Consider the following 20757-nt stretch of genomic DNA (forward strand, 5'->3'; position numbering starts at 1 on the left):
CATGTTTAATACTTCAATCTATGTACATATTTTGTAATGAGAACGCTGCTCTTGTGAGCAAATTAAATGTATAATGTGGTGGCTGGTCAAAATAAACAGATCTTACATCTGTCATAACCAAACGTTAAACATCTTCAATGAGAGATCTGCATTCATTCTCTGCAACACTCCGTAACACTGGAGAGATACTTAGAACAACTTCCATATTTTTAATATTACACAGCTACCACAAGATCTTAACATTATAAATCCTCAGTAAATATCTACAGGGCTTATATCATATAGGGAATGGACAAGACAATTTACTTTTTAAAATATCATTGGATGTATTCTGTTCTGATAAAAGTAATAATCAGATATGTTTCTCGTGGGTTAACCATCTGACTTTGTGCTGTTTTACCACCTTGGAGACATAACTTCCTAATGACCCCTAGCAAAAATGTCAAGGATTGGCATAAATCTTGCATGACCAAACATTTTTAAACCCAGCGCAGTGCGGAATGGTAAACATTTAACCAGAGGAAAACTCTCATTCCCTTTTCTCTTCATATACATTAAACCATGTATTTATTTTAACAAGGGGGACTGCATTCCAACACCTGGCACCTCTCACATCTTACCTCCTTCTCAACTGAAAACCCTGAGGATGAGGAGGAAACTAACTCGGGCTACTTACAAGATTAAATAATATCTCTATGGTCCGTAAGATCTGAACTGGTCTAAAAGGAACGCAGAGAGAGAGGATCCTGTGTCCTCTTTGTCCATTTCAGACATGGGAAGTGACCGTCTCCTGAGTTTGCCGCAGAGCGCTAAACTGGTCTGGAGCAGGGAGCTGCCTGTTTACCCAGGAGGGCTCTGCTGATAGCACGTTACTTTAGTTTACTTTGCTTTCCTGGAGTTTATTGTAAAGGGGTAAAGTTTTCGGATTCATCACGTGACCCTGACAGGTCCTGCCTATTGAGAGCCAGACCACCCACATGGAGGACGATGGAGCTGCTTAATAGAAACAGGCATGTAATTGTGAGCCTTTCCAGCACTCTGCAGAATGCCTGCAACCTAGAAGGATTATTTTTTTACACTTTCAGTTCCTTTTGTAAAGAAAAAAAAAGGAGGGGGGCAAGGAAAAGAAAGAAAGAAGGAAAAAATTGATGTAACCTCAAAGTCTGCCTCTGCTCTGAATGAAATTTAAAAAACTCGTCAGATCACCAACTCCCAGCGAGGTGCTCCACATGAGAAGGGGGAAGATGGTAAGCAAAGCTGATCTTTCCAGTAAAAAACATTAGAAAGAAAGTGCCTACTTCTCGGCAGTCAGATCATGGCAGATGGCACCAGTCTGACTGTGATGGGGTCTGCTTAGAAGGGGAAGCAGAAAGAGGAAGGGAATCGAGGGAGCAACCTGGCTTCTGTAAAAGGAGGAAAGCAGCTCTGTGGCAGGGGAGTCTATGTGGCTGGCTGTTATAATGCTCGAGATAGGAGGGTCCCTCAAATCGTTACTCTCCCTGAGCCAGGTGGTGGTAATGGAATTGATCAGTGATATTTCACGTGGAGGGGGGTCTCTCAGATCCCATTTTCACGCTTGGAAGGGTCGCCACCCTGGCTTCCGTTTATCAGTCCCCTCTGGGATACTGAATACAGGCGAGGGAGCGAGAGAGAGAGAGAGAGAGAGAGAGATTATTTTCCTGCTAAGATTATGATAATTGCTTGGCACCACGTTCGAATAAAAGAGCTTTCCTATCAACTAATATGTCTCTGCAGTCTTGTCATAGGCTCAGATCAGATATTAAAGGTCTAGTTTAAAACATACGAGAATAAGGAAATCCTAGCTCGTGAAGCTCTCACCCTCTGTAGTGCCTAGTGAGTGCAGCTCATATGTGACCAGATCCTGTACTCCTTGCTCAGGGGAAAGCCAATGGGAGTCTTGACTGGACGAGGACTGCAGAATGGGACTGCAGAAAGGGCGAAGTTAAGGACATTAAATTTCTTTTGCAGGTGTTGGGGGAGTTTAAGTGAGATATCTTGTTAGTGGACTCGTTCCAGGTTTTTTACTCTTTGATATATTTCGGAGCACACATCAAACCTTTTGAGAGGTTGTGATGTCAAATCTAGTCTGTGGAATTCAGTTAGCCATTTTTTGTGCATTAACCTCGCTACTCCTTTGAAGTAAAGATTGTTAGTAAGAACACTTTCGGAAAGTCATTCATGTAGAGGCGTAGTCTGTCCGTTCTGAATCTCAGCCTCTTGCATATTTTCCTATTTTGTGTTACTGAGACAGCCTACATCACAGAATGCAAGCATGCATTGTAAACCACGAAGCCAATATTTATTGGATAACATAACTGTGACCAAAAGAAGACCCTGTTTCTTTGCATTTCTTTTACTTAATGAAGGCAAAGTAGATTCTTTTAAACTACTTACAGCCATGAGATTTTGTATTTTAGACTTACAGCTCAGAATACATTTTCATAGCCAATTTATAAATTGCTGAAAAATAAGACTATACAATAGGGATTCATTGACCCTATGATTAGAGTGTTGGGATCAGTTATGTGTCTTGTATATATAATAACAACAAGGAGTCTGGTGGCACCTTAAAGACTAACAGATTTATATGGGCATAAGCTTTCGTGAGTAAAAACCTCACTTCTTCGGATGCATATATTATTATATATAATATATCACTGAAAAAGGCAACAAGGCTATGACAAGATAGCTTAAGCTCCAATGAAATAGGCAAATTGGAGCCCTGGAGCCAATCTCTGAAGCCAGTACAACACATACCCCTTGTGGCTATGTGTGCCAGTTTGTAATTGACATAATAAAAGATAGTGACAATAATCCAAGATAGCATTAAAATGGACTATTTATGTTTTGCCCCACTGCACACAACATATGCAGATTTTACATAACATGGTATATTCAATAATATACCTATGTTCTAAATACATTGAATAGGTAGAAGATTTTGCCTGAGTATGCACTGCAGAACATGGCCCCATTTCTGGAAAATGGACTGCAAAATGTCCGGTGTTTCAGAATAATTACAAATAAAGTTTGGCGCTAAGGTGGGTATCTACCACCCTCTAGCCTAATAGCATTTACCAATTCTAGATCGGGGGTCTTTCACATCATTTCAACACCAGTCTGATAGGTGTATCTAATTTCTGGTTAGGGCTATTAGAGTCATTGTGTAGCTAGATTATAATCTGACAATATATTTGAACAGGAGTCAGCATTTAGGGGGAAGGTCCTTTAAACATCTATTTGCTTTCAAGAGCCGGTAGATGGAAAACTGACGAGGCAGTCCACTCTGAATTAAAATGTCTTGGTTTCCCTGTTTTATCTTTATTTTTTTTCTCTCTCTCTCTCTCTTCCTCTCTCACACACACCTTTTATTTTCTTCTGCCTTTGCCACAGTGTATAAAGCCCTATTGAGACATGTAGGCGTGATGTGTAAACCGGATTAGCAGTATGAAAGAAAGACACACAATGAGCCTGAATTGTTTTACTTCCTTTTCATTTCTCACGCCTATATCTCTAATAAATTTGTTGCTCCAGCAGTGGGTCAAAGGGATCGTGTAGCTCAGTTTTTTTCCTGCAAGACCCGATGGCAGAGATCATGAAAATGAATGGCCTGCCTTCTGCCAAATGCAAGGCTTGAGATATATAGTTACAGAGCCCCGATGCTGTCCAGAATGGCTACAAACTGTTCGGTGTAACTTTCCCCCCTCTGTGCACATTAAAGTCACGCAAGTGGCAGGACACTTTGCCAGAAAAAGAATCCGTTCTGAAAACGACTCTGGTTCAGAGGATGACAAGGTTTGCTACAGCTGAGATTTCCTCCAGGCTTTAGAGCCAGGGGACTGTTGCTACCACTGCCGCTGGTGTGGTTCCCAGCTCCCAACGGGCTTGGGCCGCCCACCCTGCTGAACTTGCTTGTGCATCTTGATGAATGTAGAGGTCTGTGGGATTCTGGTAGCACATTTCTCCGCAGCTCTCTGCGGATGAAATGCCTGCGCTCCTGGGTTTATGCTGTAGATCCCTCATTTGCTCCTTTGTGGCGTGCGGAACAGCTTTCCATTAAAGGAGATCAGGGGTAATTAGCCGCATTGTTTTGACAAGTTGGCTCGAGCAGTTCCCTTTCTTACAGTCCTGAGGAGGGGATGAGGGTGGGGGTGGGGGAGAGCAGCGTTTGATTCATGCTGCTTGGTCCTTTCCCAAGCCCTGGCACTTTTTAGAATGTCTCCCTACAGAATGTCTTTACACTGCATCTGTTTCAACCACTCGCCTGTCAGAACAAATGGGAAGATGTTCAACTGGAAGCTGTAAAAACAAGAGTTTATTTAAAGGGAGAGGGAAGCTTATCAAATGAATTAATATATGTGCTCGGTGATGTAAAATGTTACCTTCGTAGCCTTAGTCGTTGCAAGAACCAGCCTATCACTAATATATGAGATTTCAGACCAGAAACAGACCTATACTCTAGCATGATTATGTGTCTGAGAGGCAAAACCCAATAAAATCTACAAAACGAAAGGCAATTTAGTTTATTACAGGTCGGTTTTATTCTGCTGCAGTCCAATGCTCCGCTGTCTCATAACATCCAAACAAACAATCTGTAGTGCAGGTGTTTTATTTGTGTCATTTCTGTGTAACCGGATGCTATAGGGAGTGCAATGTTCTTGATGGTGTGGCCCAAAAGAGGTTGAAAAGCTGGAAAAACTCACAAAAAAATCGATTGAATTATCTATTACCCATTACTAACATATATTAGATCTGATATACAATTTATTTGGGAAATTGTAAAGCTCTGACATCTTAGGGCTTATATTGAAAATTCAGTTCTTTGAATTGAAGATTATATAAAATTTAGAGCATTGTAAGAAAGGAAGGGCCAGCTGGAGGTTATTCGTATATATCCAAAGTCCTGAGGTTCTTCCACACAAGTCTGGAGTGAACGTGCATATGGGAAGGCAAGGTGTAAAGGATTTCAGACTAGATGTGCCTCCCCAACACACATCTTAGCAGGCTTTCCTTCATCCATAAAGCCAGCTCTATATGAAATCTGTGGGATCCTTGTGATTTGTGGAAGTTAAAAAAAAAACTGGTGTCGAGCCGCAGTTACATGCACAGGGCATGCATATTAAAGCCAACAATGCTTACAAATGTAAATAAGGGCAGATTGATTAGGAACAACATTATCGCATGCATCAGCAATGAGGCAAATTGGGGGCAGCCACTGCTCTGACCACCCAAGTTGAGACAGACTTTTACACTGACACTTCTTCCTTTTTTAAAAAACATTACAGAAACAATTAGATCCCAGCAGTAATTCATCTCTTGTGTATGAAAAAACAGACCACAGGGAGAGAGAGGAGATTAAGATAGTGCTAGTTAAATTTGGGTCTCCAAATTGAGATTTGGAACCAGGAGCAAGAATTTATGAGCATGGGGCTATTGTGCGAAATCCTGAAACGTTAGCCTATCAAACAGGAGGCAACAGGAGAAAACCTGAGGGTTTGATGTATCTAAACCAGCTGAATGTTATTCTTTAAAGTGAAACTAAACTAAAACGCTTGTATGCCGGACTTTTCTTCCCCATCAAAACTACACAGGCTGAATGGTAGCTATACTGATACATCAATTTATTGATTTCTAATTAGACGGGGACAGTTAACTTTCTCAATCTGTAACTGCTGAGCAATAGATAATCAACTATATAATGGATATATCCGTTTCCACCTGAAATGGGTTGTTTCTAGTTTATGTACCCCTGCCCCCGTGAAGTTGGGCGATGTACAATCTAGTGTGTACAATAATATAGTCATGGTCGGATTTTCAAAAGTTCTCAGCACCTCCAGACCTTACACCAACAGTAGATTAGTAAAAGTTGAGAACAAAATGTTGGTGACATCACCAAATGACTGTTAGGACCTTGGAATCCCCTGTCAACTAAATGCTATTACTTAATTTTACTGCAATACCTATATTCACTAGACTAACAGATTTTCCTTATACTGCGCATGCTTTCGGTTTTATAATTGAGTAAGTGTCTAGCCAGTTCTGTTGCCATCTTATTTAGCTCAATTGCTTTTGCTTTGTTCACTTGTTTGTATTTTTTCCACAAAACGTGTTTTACCCCCTTTCCTTTATTTATATCTCGCAGGCAGTTAAATTTAGCGCGTTTTCCAGTTAGATCTCCCCCGGGTTCGTACTCAGTCTAAAATATCGTCCCCAAGCAAGAGCTGCCTGGCATGTGCTTGGTGAACACCTCTTTGCAAAACGTAACATGCATTTTGCAGGAGGACTTGGGCGCCCAGCTTGTCAGACATCTGTTAACATCTGTGCACCAGGCCAGACCCCCAAGAGCGGAAACCCTCAGCTAAAGAATCACCTCTACTGCGTAGAAGAACCCCCTTGTCTCTGGTGTGCGAGCTGTGCGCATAACTCAATGGGGTCTGTCTCTGCCAGCAGCCCGTGACTATCCCCACGATGTTGTGCAGAGTTGAATGGAAAGGTCTCCTTTCCCCTCGCTATTGGCCAGTAGTAGTCAGCCCGGCATGGTATTGGATAACGTAAAGGGGGAGACCTCCTTTAGGAATGTACTATGGCTTGCCTGGCATTTCTCTGTGCAGTAGCTCAAAACTAGGGGGTGAGCACTGATTTCCCTCCCCAGCTTTAAAGGGCTGATCTCCCCCCGGACCTGACTGGCTCCGTCACAGCATAGCCTCGTACCTGCTTTTTGCATTCGCTGCCAGCTCTATGCACTGTGGCTGCCCACAGCAGCAGCTCCCCATACTCGCCGTACTGTGACTGAAAGCCCAGCCCCGCGCGCCCGGAGCCCGCCTGTCACGTGAAAGCTCGGGGCCCGCCTCCTCGCCCCTCCCCCTTTCTTTCAAAGTAGGATTGTTGTTTTTTCAATGAACACACACCGTGTGCACCTTAAAGCAACACTCCTCATTTCACAGTCAACAAACTCCCGCTACTTCCATACTTGAGGCCACCAAAAGCAGCTTGTGGTTTATCCAACTACAATTAAATGTAGCCTTGCAAGGGGAAAGTGCTTTAAGGCTCGATCTTGTCCTCCTTACACACGCAAAGCTCCCACTAACTTCAGTGGGACTAGGAAGTCTGCGTGAGTGAAGAGTGAAAAGACCAAGCGCTGAATCTGTGCAATTCAAGAGGAGTTGATCCTTTAAATGCATCATGAAATTAAGTCAATACTACCACTATACTAGAATTTTGTCTTGCCAGTACATGGAAACCAATCTCTGACATTAGCTAAAACATCGAGGTTTATTAGTATAAACAATTAAAAGACAACACAATTGTTTTCGATGAATTCAACATCGAAGCCTATATATTCTGTAGAGTTGGCATTGTACATATAACGTATATAACATTTTTAAAAAAATCAATGAATGGCTGATTTTAAATAAACAGAAACGTGGAAAGCGGATGCCAAAAAATTAAACAATCTAACGATTCATTTAGTGTAAAAAAAGTATTTAGCAGTTGCCAGGTTTTATATCTTATTAATTTTACATTTAAAATGGATTAAATTGACTTTCCTAAGCTTTCAGTGAAAGAGTGAACACTAAATTGAAGCAAGCTAGCTACTGCACAGTTTAAAATCCCTTATTTAAGTATTACGTTTTCGGTGTTTTTTTCTTATTGTAAGTGGTTGTTTTCTAGCAAGGAACTAAGTCTTCTCTTTAGTTAAGAAAGAAAAGAGAAATCTGGCACTTTCTACCGCAGTATCCACCACCCTGTCATTATCTGTGCAAGCCTGGGAATTCAACTTGGACCTCCCAGTATTTGTTGCAGCTTGAGGCCAAGGTGCCTCTAAAAGGATTTTCTTTTAAGGACTTCAGAAATCGTGCAGTACTTTTTTTTTAAGCAAAATGTATTTTTGAATGTTGATCGCAAGGAAATTCTCTGTGTGTGTTTGTCTAAAAACGTCTCGTCAAAAATAAAAGCTTTCTTGCAAAGAAAAGGAAGAAGAAAGGGGGAAGGCATTCCTTAATGGAAGTATTGCATGCAAAGAAGGCTGGATCTCTTTAAGGCTCCCCCTGAAGCTGGAGATGCACACACAAGGGTTGCCTGCCTGGGTGGTCTCTCTACTTTGGTGAGCTGTTGCTAAGCAGCTAATAATAGTCATGTTTGCTGAGTAATTTCTGCCCTCCTTGAGCCAATCGAATCCCAGAAACCCAAGCCATCTGACAGCCCCAGGGGCGGGATTTCAAGTCTTTTTCTCTCTCCTCTCTCTTTCTCTCCCCCCCCCCCCCGTTTCACTCCTCCTCCTCTTTATCCAAATGGAGAGAGTTCTTTTTTTCTTCTTCATCTCATCTATTGAATCAAGGAGCTGCTGCTTGCTGCTGCACACACACAGAGGGAGAGAGAGACACACACACACATACAGAGAGAGAGAGAGGCTGGAGTCCCAAAAGCCCCGGGAGTCAGAGACAGCTCTGCGCTGAGACAGAATGGTACAGCGCGTCGAGACAGAGCAGCAGCCAGCCGCTCCACACCAGCAGCACCACTGAGAGCAAGAAAAGCTCCAGCCCTCCTTTGCTTTGCGTTCACAGAGGAAGACAAGAGGGGGAAGGGGGAGGCTGGTTTCTTTAAGCTGCAAAAGGAGCAGTAGAAAGTTAAAGCCGGAGGAACGAAGGGGGGAAGGCAAATCACTCACTCCACTCGCAGACGCACTGGATGTGGGAAGCGGTAGCGCCAGAAAGCTCCGGATCATCGCGAAATGTTGCAATGGAAGGCGCAGGGTCTGACTCGCCCGGAGCAGCAAGAGGAGCAGCAGCAAACACGGTATGAAGAGGTGGTCTGTCAGCAGCAGCCTGCGGAAAGAAGCGCCAGCAGCCCAGCAACCCTCCTGTCCCCCTGGATCGCCCCAAAGCAGCAGCGCGCTGCGGGGAATCACAGAGGACCCAGCCCGTGGGTCGCCAAAACAACAGCAGCAGCAGAGGCAGCAGCCCCGTCCCGGCGGCGGCAACATGGCCTCGGCTGTTAACGTTTCGGAGCCGGAGAGCAGCAGCGGTGCTGGTGGCGGTGGCTGCTGCAGAGACCTCGATCGGCCGGGGAGAAGCTGTAGCAGAAGGCGGAGAAGGACCGGAGGGAACAGACGCGCCGCGGCACCGGATCTGGAGTATCTGCAGCGGCCAAGCTACTGCGATGCAGCTTTTGCCTTGGAGCAGATTTCAAAGGTGCATTAATCTCTTTCCAGATTTTTGGGGGAGGTGAGGGTACTTTCTCCGGGGTGGAAAAGGGAGATGAAAATGAAACAGCCCCCAATAAAACGCTGGGAGTAAGGGGGAACAACTCCTGTGAGTCCCGTGCCCTCCTTTCCCTCCCTCCCGTCTTGTACACCGTTTCCCTGGTGTGTGTTTGTGCTTTTGATTCCTCTCATTAAACTTACCCGGGACAGTTCCACGGTTTTTTTGCCTGTGGGTCACTCTCCTCTCTCTCCCTAGTCTCTTGCCTCTTTCTTTCCTTTGCTTCTCTCCATCCCGCTATAGTGTCGTTCAACTTCTGTAACACCAGGCTGTAACAGGGAAAATGTTTCAATGGTTCCCCCCCCCTTTTTTTTTTGGCCGAAGTTTTGCTTTGTTACGTCTTCCAATAAGTGTGGAGTGGCGACTTCGTTAAGAGAGAAATCCTGTAGTAGAGAAAGTGTGTAATGTTTACCCCCAGCGGCTGGAGGAAAAATGAAAGTTGTAAACAAATTGCCACCTTAAATCTGCCGTGCAAGTCAGATAAGAGTTCCCCTGGATCGTTGCTTTTATTTTTAATATTAAAATGCTCCACGTGTAGGAATTTTATGGAAACTTGACTCTGGCATACGCACACACACGCAAGCACAAATCCCGCGTGTTACTTTTGCAAGGGAAAAAATGTTCAAAGTAAACAACATCGAGCCATTGCCTTTCTTCAGAGATCGTTTCATTCCAGGGAGCAGATTTTTAGGCTTTGCAGTAAAGGGAAAGGGGGAAAAATCCATGTGGCTGCCCTCTTCCGTTCACAAATATTGTCGTAGCTTACAGATGGCTGCTCTACTTCCTAATTCAGATCACACAGCGTCTCCAAACTCTATGGAAATGAATTACTATTAAGCTTATGATCTTACAGCATTGCTAACCACGTGGAACATGCATTTACTACAGAGTTGGTGCCGAGAGCTGGGAATCAGGGACACGGCAACAAATTGTTACACAGTAGCGTTCCCTCACCAGCAGCCCCCGATCAGCCCTGTAGAGATGTAACAAGAACAGGAAAGGGATTTTTTTTTCTTGGCATGCCTGTTGCGATTCATCTGCATTGATTATTTCTCCCCTAGTGTTGTAAATCTTGCTAGCATGAATGAATTTTTGCAAATTGAATTGATAGCGGTGACTTCATTACAAGAAGGCTGTGATCAGTTACTCAGACCAGGGAGCATGCACTGTCTGTATCATTTTTACGGATCTCAAGCAGTGATGTAATCCCCAAACTGTGCATTGATTTATGAATAGGAGAATTAGCAGCAAATATACATCTGTCCATACAACTGCGTACGTGCATGTGAGATGCTCAACAGGGTCATGGAGTAAAACCTTTAGCAGAGATGTCTTTCTAATGGCACAGTCTGTCATATTATTGTTCCCAATCAATTGGACACTGTGAGGCTACTTACCTTTATGCATTAATAATTGTTTTGCTTCTGGTCGCCCTCCAGTCCCCAAAAGGTATGTGCGTTGAGGGTGTGTGGTTTTTTCCAGGAGTTTAACTGCTAACCTTTTCTTGCCTTGCAGGGGAAGGCTACTGGAAGAAAAGCACCGTTGTGGCTAAGAGCGAAGTTTCAGAGACTATTATTTAAACTGGGCTGTTACATTCAAAAAAACTGCGGAAAGTTTTTGGTTGTTGGCCTCCTTATATTTGGGGCTTTCGCTGTAGGATTAAGGGCAGCTAATCTCGAAACCAACGTGGAGGAGCTCTGGGTAGAAGGTAAGACTTGATCATTATTCTTGTGACTTTCTTCCTTTTACCCATTCTGTCCTCCATCCCACTCCACTTCTTACATTTTCAGGGACTGACTGATGCAGATATATACCAGTATGTACCTAACCCCCCTCCCCACCTTCCTCACAGCGAGGGGAATTGTGGATTGCTTAGTAGTTTGGGTGGAAGCCAGGTGAAACCTACAAAGAGTGTGCTGTAATCTGTTCTGGTGGATCGTGTTTTGCTAGCTGGTTTTGAGAAGGAGCGTGCGTGTTGGGTGGAGGGACAGACAGGGGGATGTACCACCTCCGTGTGTGTCTGTCTGCAGGGAGGGGGGATCAGTGCTGGTGGGGGTGTTGTTTGGGGTTTATTTGTTTTGTGGTGGTGGTGAGGCCCCCCCTCCCCAGCTGTAATAGCATGAAAGGAAAGTCTGTCCGGTGAGCAGCCCTCCCCTCCGCCATTTTGGGAGTGTGTGCGCCCTCCCCAGCCGCAGAGGGACGCGAGCAGCGCTGCGCGGCGGGGCTGTGTGTGTGGTCCTGTTTTTTTGGACAGCTTTCAACTGCGGGGAAAAACATTTGTCTCAAGGTTAAAAAAAAAAAAAGAGTGAAGCCCAGACTGGAACGCATGTTGGATTGTTTGCAAAGCAGATTAATGTCCCCGAGCGGGTGGGAGCCCAGCTCTGCTGGGGAGAGGGGTAATTTTTTTAGATTAAAACCAGGTTGTTGGGTTCTTTTTAAGCAGGAGACTAGCAAATTCAGTCAAGCGGAGTTTTTGCACCGGTGGTTAATCTGCATTGCACTAGCATGTTTAATCAGCAGGGTAGAAATGCTACCTAGATGAATTTGCTAAAGGTTAAGCCATTTTGTACAGTTTAGTACATTATTTAAAAAATGTAGGCTTTAAAGGGGGCCCCATCCTTCAGTCCTTGTGCACCCAAAGCCCCCATTGCAGGCCCTTGTGGCCTGAGTCTTTTCTCAGGTTTAATGGGTTTTACCACCATGTCACTCCAAGGGATGTCTGGATTTACACCATTTTCAGGGAGGGGAAAATCAAGCCCATTTTTTTGTTGTTGATAAAACAGTATTAGATTAGGTTTAAATTCTGCCCTCGGTTATGTTGGTGTAAATCCCAACTAACTCATTGACCACAATAGTTACTCTGGATTTAAATTAAAGCAGCTTATAGCAGTATCTGGCTCATAAAAAATAACATGGAGCACTGCATAAGTAACCACTACTGAATGGCCCTGTGTGTGTTGAGAAAGCAGTACTGAGTGAAAGGAAAGGGATCAACAGACCATGGGAGTAGTCTGTCTTGCTTTATGGATGGAGAGCATGGCAATTCTATTCCCATTGACTCCAGTGGCAAACCCATTCAGCATTTTGTGAGCTTTTTTGTTTGTTTTTAAGATAAGAACTTGTTGATAACTGAATAGTCTTTGTACAGTAGTAGAATAGTTCTAAGTACAGTGGGACCATCCTGCAATCCCTATTCAGACATGCTGAGTAGGAGCACAGCAGGATTGTGTCCAAAGTTAGAGATGTGCATTCAGAAGCTGTGATATGAATGTAGTCCATTAAGAGAACTGTTTACCCTAATTACTACTTTCATGAATAGGGTTTGAATATTTTTTCAACATTGTTTTGTATCTTAACTCTTTGCAAGATTCTCTTGCGGCGTTTTAAATGAAATGTTTCAAAATCGTCTCTTCACTCCTTTGTTTCTGCCTCCTGATGGAAACTTCATTGATAATGTTGGTTTGCAATATTATACAGTGATTTAGTATCTTAATTATCGTATAACTAATAGCCAGCTACCAGGAATGGTGGTTCCATCTCATGCCACCTGTTTTTCCTGTCAGTTTAATACCAAGAAACTCCCTGATTACTGCACTGGCAGTTCCTGTATGACCAATAATGGAAACATGGTTTTCTAGAAAAAAATATGATTTACAAAATAGCTATTTGATTTAGTCACTGCTTTGACCTCTTTTCATGCCATTAGTGCTGCATGGAAAAAATATTTTCCCAAATACAAAAACTAACTTAATAGTACTCAGAATTTGTGTAGCCTATATTAATTCATAATACAGTTGGCTGTACAGAGTTGACCTGTCTAATTTCACTTTTATTGAGTTTAGTTTTCATATCAGTGAAATATTATTAAAACTCTGAATTTGGAAACCTCTGCATTCTTAGATTACAGAAAAGGGTAGTTAATTAAGATGAAAGAGCATATTCTTAATTTAAATTAAATTAACTCCCAGTCCTCCCAGACTGCCATTGTAAGGCCATCAATAGAAAAGTTTGACTAAATTGTATGTTTTCTCAATAGAGACTGTATAAATGTTCTGGTCACAAACATGTGTGCTATACAAATAAACCAAATGAATAGCAGTTGCATATTTTTGTGGTTAAAAGTATAAACAGAATAGAGTGCAGAGTGAGGAGCTGGAGTGGGGAGAAGTATGGGGAGAGGTAGTTTGGAGAATGATGTTCCTTCTGTGCATAAGTGCTGGAAAGTGACGCTAAAACACCAATTTCACTCTGTGTGTGTGTGCGCACATGCATGTGCATGCAGTCCTAATTCCTAACCTACCTATAGTATTATTTATAGACCCCAGTGTGCTAGGTACTATACTAAAACAAAAGAAGGCACAATTTTCTGGTCCTAAGGTCTTAAGAAAACTCTTTACAACAAGTTGTAAACTGATCTGTTTATTAGACTAGATATTTTATTCTGCTTTTTACACTTTGTTTAATAAGATCATTTGAATATGCAGAGCAATATTGGTTAAATACAGCTAATTATGTAAAATACATTTCCATTGCAGTTGCAATAAAATGTTTTATTTTGTTCAAATGTTTAAAAATTATCACCTCTCAAGGAACTGTCAGTATTTACATTAGAGACCAACTTGTTGTATGTAATGAATACCAGGAACATGGAAGGTACTACACCCCTGAAGCTTAGTAGGAGTAAACTATGAACCTAAAAAATCCTAACTCAGAATTAATTATAAGTAGTTAGAATGAAGTTTGACTGAGTTCTAAGATCATCCAGAGTCCAAAATAAAAGACGAGAAGTGTATATTTAAAGCTATTACATCTGAAGTATTTATTTAAGAGCTGCAAAAACCCACCTGGTGGGCAAGTTCTCAAAAGAGAAAGAGAGAAAAAGAAACAGCTCTTAAAGCTCTTCATTCTTGCAATTTTCTCTTACTAGACTCCCTACTTCACAATTTGTGCCAACACACTTGGCCTTTGGTGTGCATACTGGTACCAAGTGGCTTTCCCCTGAATCACTTCTTGGCAGCAACAATGTCTTAGAGGAACATCTTTTTAATCCATCCCCTTGCTGCTGTTGTCCAGAATATTTAAATTGTTCCTGTATGTCCCACAGTCACACTACCTTTAATTTGATCCCCAAACTCCTTTCTCCAACATTTCAGGTTCTTCCAAGACTGAGCACTGACTAGGACTTTCCCTCATCAGAAAGATTCACAACCTCAGATTTATTATTAATAATTATTATTATATAGGCCACAAAGCCCAATTTTAGCCAGTTTGGCAAACAAAAGCCTTGGCATGGCATCTTAAGGACACAGGTCTGTTTGCAGATGGATCTGTCTGATCATGACCTGCTGTGGGGCTGTGCATGCTGGAAATGTGGTGATTGTTCAGTTTGCTCCTTACAGCACACAACATCCACAAGTGCAGAAAGGGTTTTGCATTCATTTCCTCTGTGGATGAATCTTGTTGGATATAGATAGGGTCATAGATCCAACTGCATTTTATTGTGAAATATCTCTATTGACTATGCACCATGTGCTCATACACAACAAGGTACCCAGATCCACTATGATTGGGCACCCCCCCATAAGAACCTAAATCAGTGAAGAGATCGATAGCAGAGGTCTGGCCTCTATATCCCATAGCAAATATGTGGGTTCATCCCCAAATAAAGGCTCTGACACATGACACTTGTAATATGGCTACTGGTGAGGGTTGTTGCAGATCATAAGGGGAGAGAGGCTTGTCCCCTTCTCCCTGCCACCTCATTCTACCGTCCTTGCACTGCATTCTCACCTTTCTTCCTTTTTCTTATCACTTGTCCCCTTTTTCGTATCCTCCAATCAGGAGATTAAGAAAAAGGCATCAAAATTCAATGTAAAGACTCCAAGCCAGAGATCCTGCCATCCAGGAAAGGAGGTGCGGCAGTTCCTCCTCTTCTTTCACATGGCAAGTGGTTATTTGCAGCAACAGCCCTTTGAGGACCAACTGTGTGAAATAGGCAGAACTCTTTTTCCCCAGGGAGGTTGGAAGCAAGGGGGAGGGATGTCTCAGCAGCCATGTGGAAAGCTCATCTTCAGTACCTGGAACAAATAAAGCACATGCTAACCACAACTGAAGAAATGTTCTGTGCAGTTGGATAGAAATAGCTTGTATGGTAAGGTCCCCGCTGTCTACAGTGTTAAACAAAATGTATTAATCAAAATAAGTTATCCGTAAATTCTACAATGAGGTCACCTCATCCTTTGATACTGTAAAGTAGTAGGCAATTAATCTACCTGTGCAGCTCAGGAGTGGGGTTAAGAGGAGGAAGCAAAATGAATGAAGCAGACTAGTTTCCCTAAATGGAGGTGCTTCCTCAAATGCTGCATAGGACAGCTAACTTTAAACTACCCCTTCTGGAGGGACAAAGGAAGGTGATAATGTGATAGACCTCAATGGGTCTGCTACTACTAAAGAACACACTCCTCTCAGTGGGCCAAATCAATGTGTTTTGCTTGAATAAAGACAGCATGAATTGGCCCAGACAGAACTGTTGCAACTTGTATGTTTCTGCTTCAAGTTTCTCCACAGTACCAGAACCTCATCTTGTGTGGACTTGAACAGTGTTGGGACCTCCTTTCATGGTCTTAGCTGTGCCTACTTTTGCAATACTGCATTGGAAAAAGGTAGATGAGTGGAAGAGCAGAATTTGCTCTATTGCTGAATCCCAATGCCATGCTCTGACATAAGGAATCTTCCCCAGTCACAATTTATGACCATTTGAACCTTTCCACCCAGCAGAAGGAAGAAGGAAGATTTAGCTGTAAGGGAGCACAAAAGACTCTTTTAGTAGTTCACTTTGTTTGTTTGTTTGATAAATAACTAGCTATTGGTTATAATAAGGACTTGTAAGAAATATTTGAATTAATGTAACTGGTTTGGTAGCGAAGAGTGGTACCAATCTAATAGAGAGTGGTAAAGATCAGATGGCAGGAAAGGAAGTAATTCAGCATAGGCGCTTACTTATCTGTAAACTTCCAGTATCTTGCATTGGGATGTTTACTGCAGCATGCATAATGTGCACTGTTATTTATCGGAATAAACTTCATGTCTCCCGTTTTGTTTGGATAAATGGGGTTTTACTGTTATGTCTAGCAAAAGTAGAAGTAGTAGTAAAAATATCATGTGCTAGCCCAGGGACAATAATATTGGGAATGTAGTCAATATAAATTTATTAGGCTGTTATGTTAATGGAAACAGAATTTTATTCTTTTAAAAGTTAACTGTCGTCAAAATTGAAGAATGATTCAGTTTGTTTCTAGTTTGAAGGTCAAGAGCAATTTTTAATACATAATACATACATATCAATTTCATTTTAAGTGCTAAAATGAGTGGTGACTAACTTCTGTGTTTTTATTTGAACTAACTGTTCTATAATATTTAAGTGTTAAGTGAAAATTCATAAAGGTTTTGTTTATTGGAAATATGTCTGTAGCCTCTTCTTAAAGCTCATATGTTAAATAAGAGATCACTGGTGGTCTCAGTCCAGTTCTTGGTGGACAGGAGCCCACATCATTAAAACCACCAACAACACAGTTGAACCCATGTTAGACTCGTTAGTAGAGCAGCCAGGGGTTAGATAGACATGGAGACTGAACCACACTCTTCCTCTAGGTATGGTAATTTCAGGCCAGGATTGATGCTCAGTTGTGAGACAGAGTGGGGAAGTTTGTATGTCAAAAAATTTGGAAGAGGAATTTTAAATTACTTCTTAATCTTTCAGTCTGGGAGTATTGAAAATACCACACGTGGCCACTATTTACATCATTTCTAAGATAAGGCTGAAACCTGGCCCCATTGTAGTCAATGGCAAAATTCTCACTGCAGCCAGGATTTCACCCAAGTGCAGCCAGTGACTTCAGTGCACCAGGATTTCACCCATGATTTATACAAAATTGTATCAGATAAATACAGACTGTATTGCCACTGCTTGCGCTGTAACTGTTCTATGGATGCCAGAGGATCTCAGTTTCCAGAGCAATCAATTTGTACCCCTCATGAGTTCTAAATACACTGAAACATTAGTACCGTTTTGGTTTGCTTGTTTAAAATTTAAGGACATTTTATTGGTTTGAAGTCAGTGAAAATGTCTTTATTATTGTTATTTCTATACATTGCACACTCTGATTAATCTCTGGACCAGATTGTCCCCAGTGGATCTAGACAGGGCGGGGGGTCTCCCCTATTTCCTCTTAGAATGTGTGTGTGTGTCAGTTTGGGGAGGAGTGTGGCCTCCATTGCACCATTTATCCCCTCCATCCTCCTGTGCTCCTCCTGTGAATTCCTGTACCTTGTTGAGTTCTGATGATGGTGAAAAGGATGGGAGGGGACTTTCTGCAGCACTGTTCCTTGTAGAGCCCAGGGATTTCAATGCAGAAATCCAAGTGTAAAGTAATATAGATCAAAGCTGTGTGCTTTCCTTTGGGTCCCCTTTGCAACTGCTGCTGATCAGCCACAGGGGAAACCTAGCTATTGGAAGTACAGCTCCTGCTGGAGTTGTGGTGCCGGATAGGAGGGTGTGAAAGGAGCAGAAGCCATACTTGTTAGATGGCTTTTGTCTCTGTGCAGACAGGTTTTCCCTTCCTCATGGATCTTTGACATCCAGAGGGTTGGGAGAGGGAGAAGCCTCTAAAATTCCTGGCTCCCCAAGTCCCTTTCAGCAAAGAGGGTTGTTCAAGGAAAACTCTACAGCTCCTTGTGAGGTTTTCATTCCCCCAGCTCTGCTTCATCTATTTCAATGGGTTTTTCAATGACAGGAGAGAATCCAGTCCCTGTTATCAAACAATGTCTGTGGTGGCTTCCCAGAATATAGTGTCTGCATGTAACAATTTTTGACCCTTCAACAGGTTTAAAAGCTAGCATATTCAACTGGATGTTTCAGTTATACATAACTGTTAGGAGGCTCCAAAATATGACAGCTTCCAGATGTATGAACCGACTGATCTGTTTGTTTAGATTATGCTCCACAGCTGATGCCTAGATTAGTGCTGGCTGGACGAAGCTATGGGAGATTTGTCTGGTTTCCACAATGCCATGTTTATATTTCATTTGGATTTCTCCTTCAAAGCTGACCTCTCTGTGACCTGCTGGAGCTGCTGTCCACTAGGATGCTAGCTTTAACTTGTCTGCAACAGCTTTCATTTTAGTATCTATTGGGGTATGTTCTCAACTTGACACTTATGGGCTTATGTGCATGACTCCTGTTAACACAACTGTGAGTTATGCATTTAAATTACTATTCATTCAGATTACACTATGCCCATAAGAGTGTTCTCTTCCTTGTGCCCTTTACTGGGCAGAATTTGAGAAAATTTGGTTTGATAAAATGTTGCTTTTGAGATAGACCTTATAATACTATTACTTGTTAGGTGGTTCTTCTTGTAAATTCAGCAAAATTTGTCTTCTTGTCCTTGCACAATATATCATCTCTAAAAGTGATAGTATAGGAATGTAAATTGCTAAATAAGCTTGATCTTTTTGAATTTGGAGAACAGAAATTGAACAGCCTAGTTTTACCTGGCAGTCCTTTATTTTAAATGGAAAATAATACCATATGTCCACCCTATCTCTGAATACCTACGATGGTACAGATTGCATTTTCTTAATCTTCCTTATTCATCTCCCATATCTCATAGGTTTTCCTCCCTCTCTCCTCCTCCCCCCATCTTTTCCTTCCCAGGAGGTCTTTCCCCCATGAGTGTTTGTTAGTAACTGTATCTGGAAAAGCTGAAGAAACAATAAAACTCGTTAATCACAAACTCACAGCACTATATTTAAGGAGCTTACTCTCCCTCAAAGTTTAGAAAGATTTAGATGCACAACTTCCAATATTGTTAATAGAGGCTACATAAGTAAATTGTCTCTGCCTCGTTGAGGAAACAGATTACTTAGACAATACTCTGCTAGCAGAAGTCAGAATTATTAAAAATGAACTGTCCACATTGAAAATGTATAGTGTACTAAGATAGCTGCTTCCTATCTGGATAGCTTCTGACCCATGAAGTATGGAAAAATAATGTTTTTTTTCCCCTCCACATGTATGTAATGTGGTCTATGATATTTTTTTATTCTAAGTATAATGTTAATCAAGAAACCTAGCTAGAATAGGCTATATTTATCTTTGGTGTAACTAATTACTCCATAAATGTTAGACCAAGGATACATTTGGCCCATTGTGTATTGCTTAGTGTGTTGGGTTTGTTTGTTTTTAAAGAAATAGGAGTTACACTCACAAGAAGTAGATTTAAATAAAGCATCAAGGGAAAGATATTTTTTCTTGTTGTTCTTGGCTTTGTGAGTCCTTGTTTTTTAAATAACAAACCTTTCCTTTAATAGGAAATTTTAGGTAAAGTTTATGTTTATTATTTTCTGGCAATGTGGATATTCTTCAGATATCACCTTGATTGCTTTACCCATCCTAAATTTTGCAAAAGGAAATGATAAAATGCTCTTTTTATATATATATATATATATATATATATATATATATATATATATATACAGATACACATTTTGATGGGGGGGGGACTTTAATTTTGTTATCTTAAATAAACATTTCAACTTTTACTTTTGTTTGGCAATTTGGGGAAATGTAGTTCTTCCAGTTCTTGAGTAAAATATATTGTGGATGAAGGAATGAGGAGAACCATAAGTTGACTCCCTCTGAGAACCAGGGATGTTGTTTTAGAGATTTATACTAGAGCTCCATTCCAATCTCAAATATACAAGTCATCATTGTGTATTTGTAACATCTGTATATTGTCCATGTGCAAGTTTGCACATGCAAAAGCAGATATTTTAAGGCACATGTGCAGTGGTGCACACCCAAATACCTGAAGTTGCAATTGAGCCCTGGAACTGTAACATGTTCTTCATCCCTTAATATTAAGATAAAGAAACAGTCTTCCTTTGTTTACCGAGCAGATACATTTGTGCTTTTCCATCAATAACCAAAAGCTAAGTGCAACAAACTAGAAATGAGCACTGTTAACTTGTATGATTTTTTTCCCCCCTTAAATCATTGCTTAAGGGCTTCTGGCCCCTAGCTCAGGAATCCTGCCCAAAAATGCCAGATGTATTACACAGTCAAGTATTGCAATGTAAACAGTGTTCTGTGCCACGAGAGCAGGGTGGTCCATCTCCCATTTAAAAAAAAAAAGGGGGGGGGGAAATCCCTCTGCTCTGAAATGAGCACAGTAGTTGTAGTGTTATTTGTGTTTTTGGCTGCATAGCCAGGTTTTTGGAGCTGCAAGAGCACAGATAAATTAATACTTTGGACTGGCAGAGAATAGCAATTGAAACTGAGATGCTGGAGAGCAAGATGTGGCTTGGATAGGGCTGCTTAATTTAGTCAAACAAGTTTGTAATATGTACAAAATTAAACAAAATTAAAGGAGGCCATTGTTGGCACTCAAAACTTTTCACTTTACCTTATTGTGAA

General features: G+C 41.6%; 1 protein-coding gene across 6 annotated transcripts in view; it reads left to right on the forward strand.

The window, feature by feature from the left end:
* Positions 1-1054: 1054 nt before the first annotated feature.
* Positions 1055-20757, forward strand: part of PTCH1 (patched 1) — an 86528-nt gene continuing 66825 nt past the window's right edge. Inside the window, exons 1-2 of one of the 6 annotated variants that reach the window (XM_005304287.5) lie at positions 1055-1247; positions 10797-10989. In XM_005304287.5, coding sequence (XP_005304344.2) covers positions 1179-1247; positions 10797-10989 — 262 coding nt within the window. In that variant the 5' untranslated portion in view covers positions 1055-1178. Of the gene's footprint in view, positions 1248-8274; positions 9213-10796; positions 10990-20757 lie in introns of those variants that run through there. The other 5 variants (XM_005304286.5, XM_042854564.2, XM_065599415.1 and 2 more) reach the window with 5 other exon arrangements.

Source organism: Chrysemys picta, chromosome 6 (genome assembly GCF_011386835.1).
Source record: "Chrysemys picta bellii isolate R12L10 chromosome 6, ASM1138683v2, whole genome shotgun sequence".
NCBI lineage: Eukaryota > Metazoa > Chordata > Testudines > Emydidae > Chrysemys > Chrysemys picta.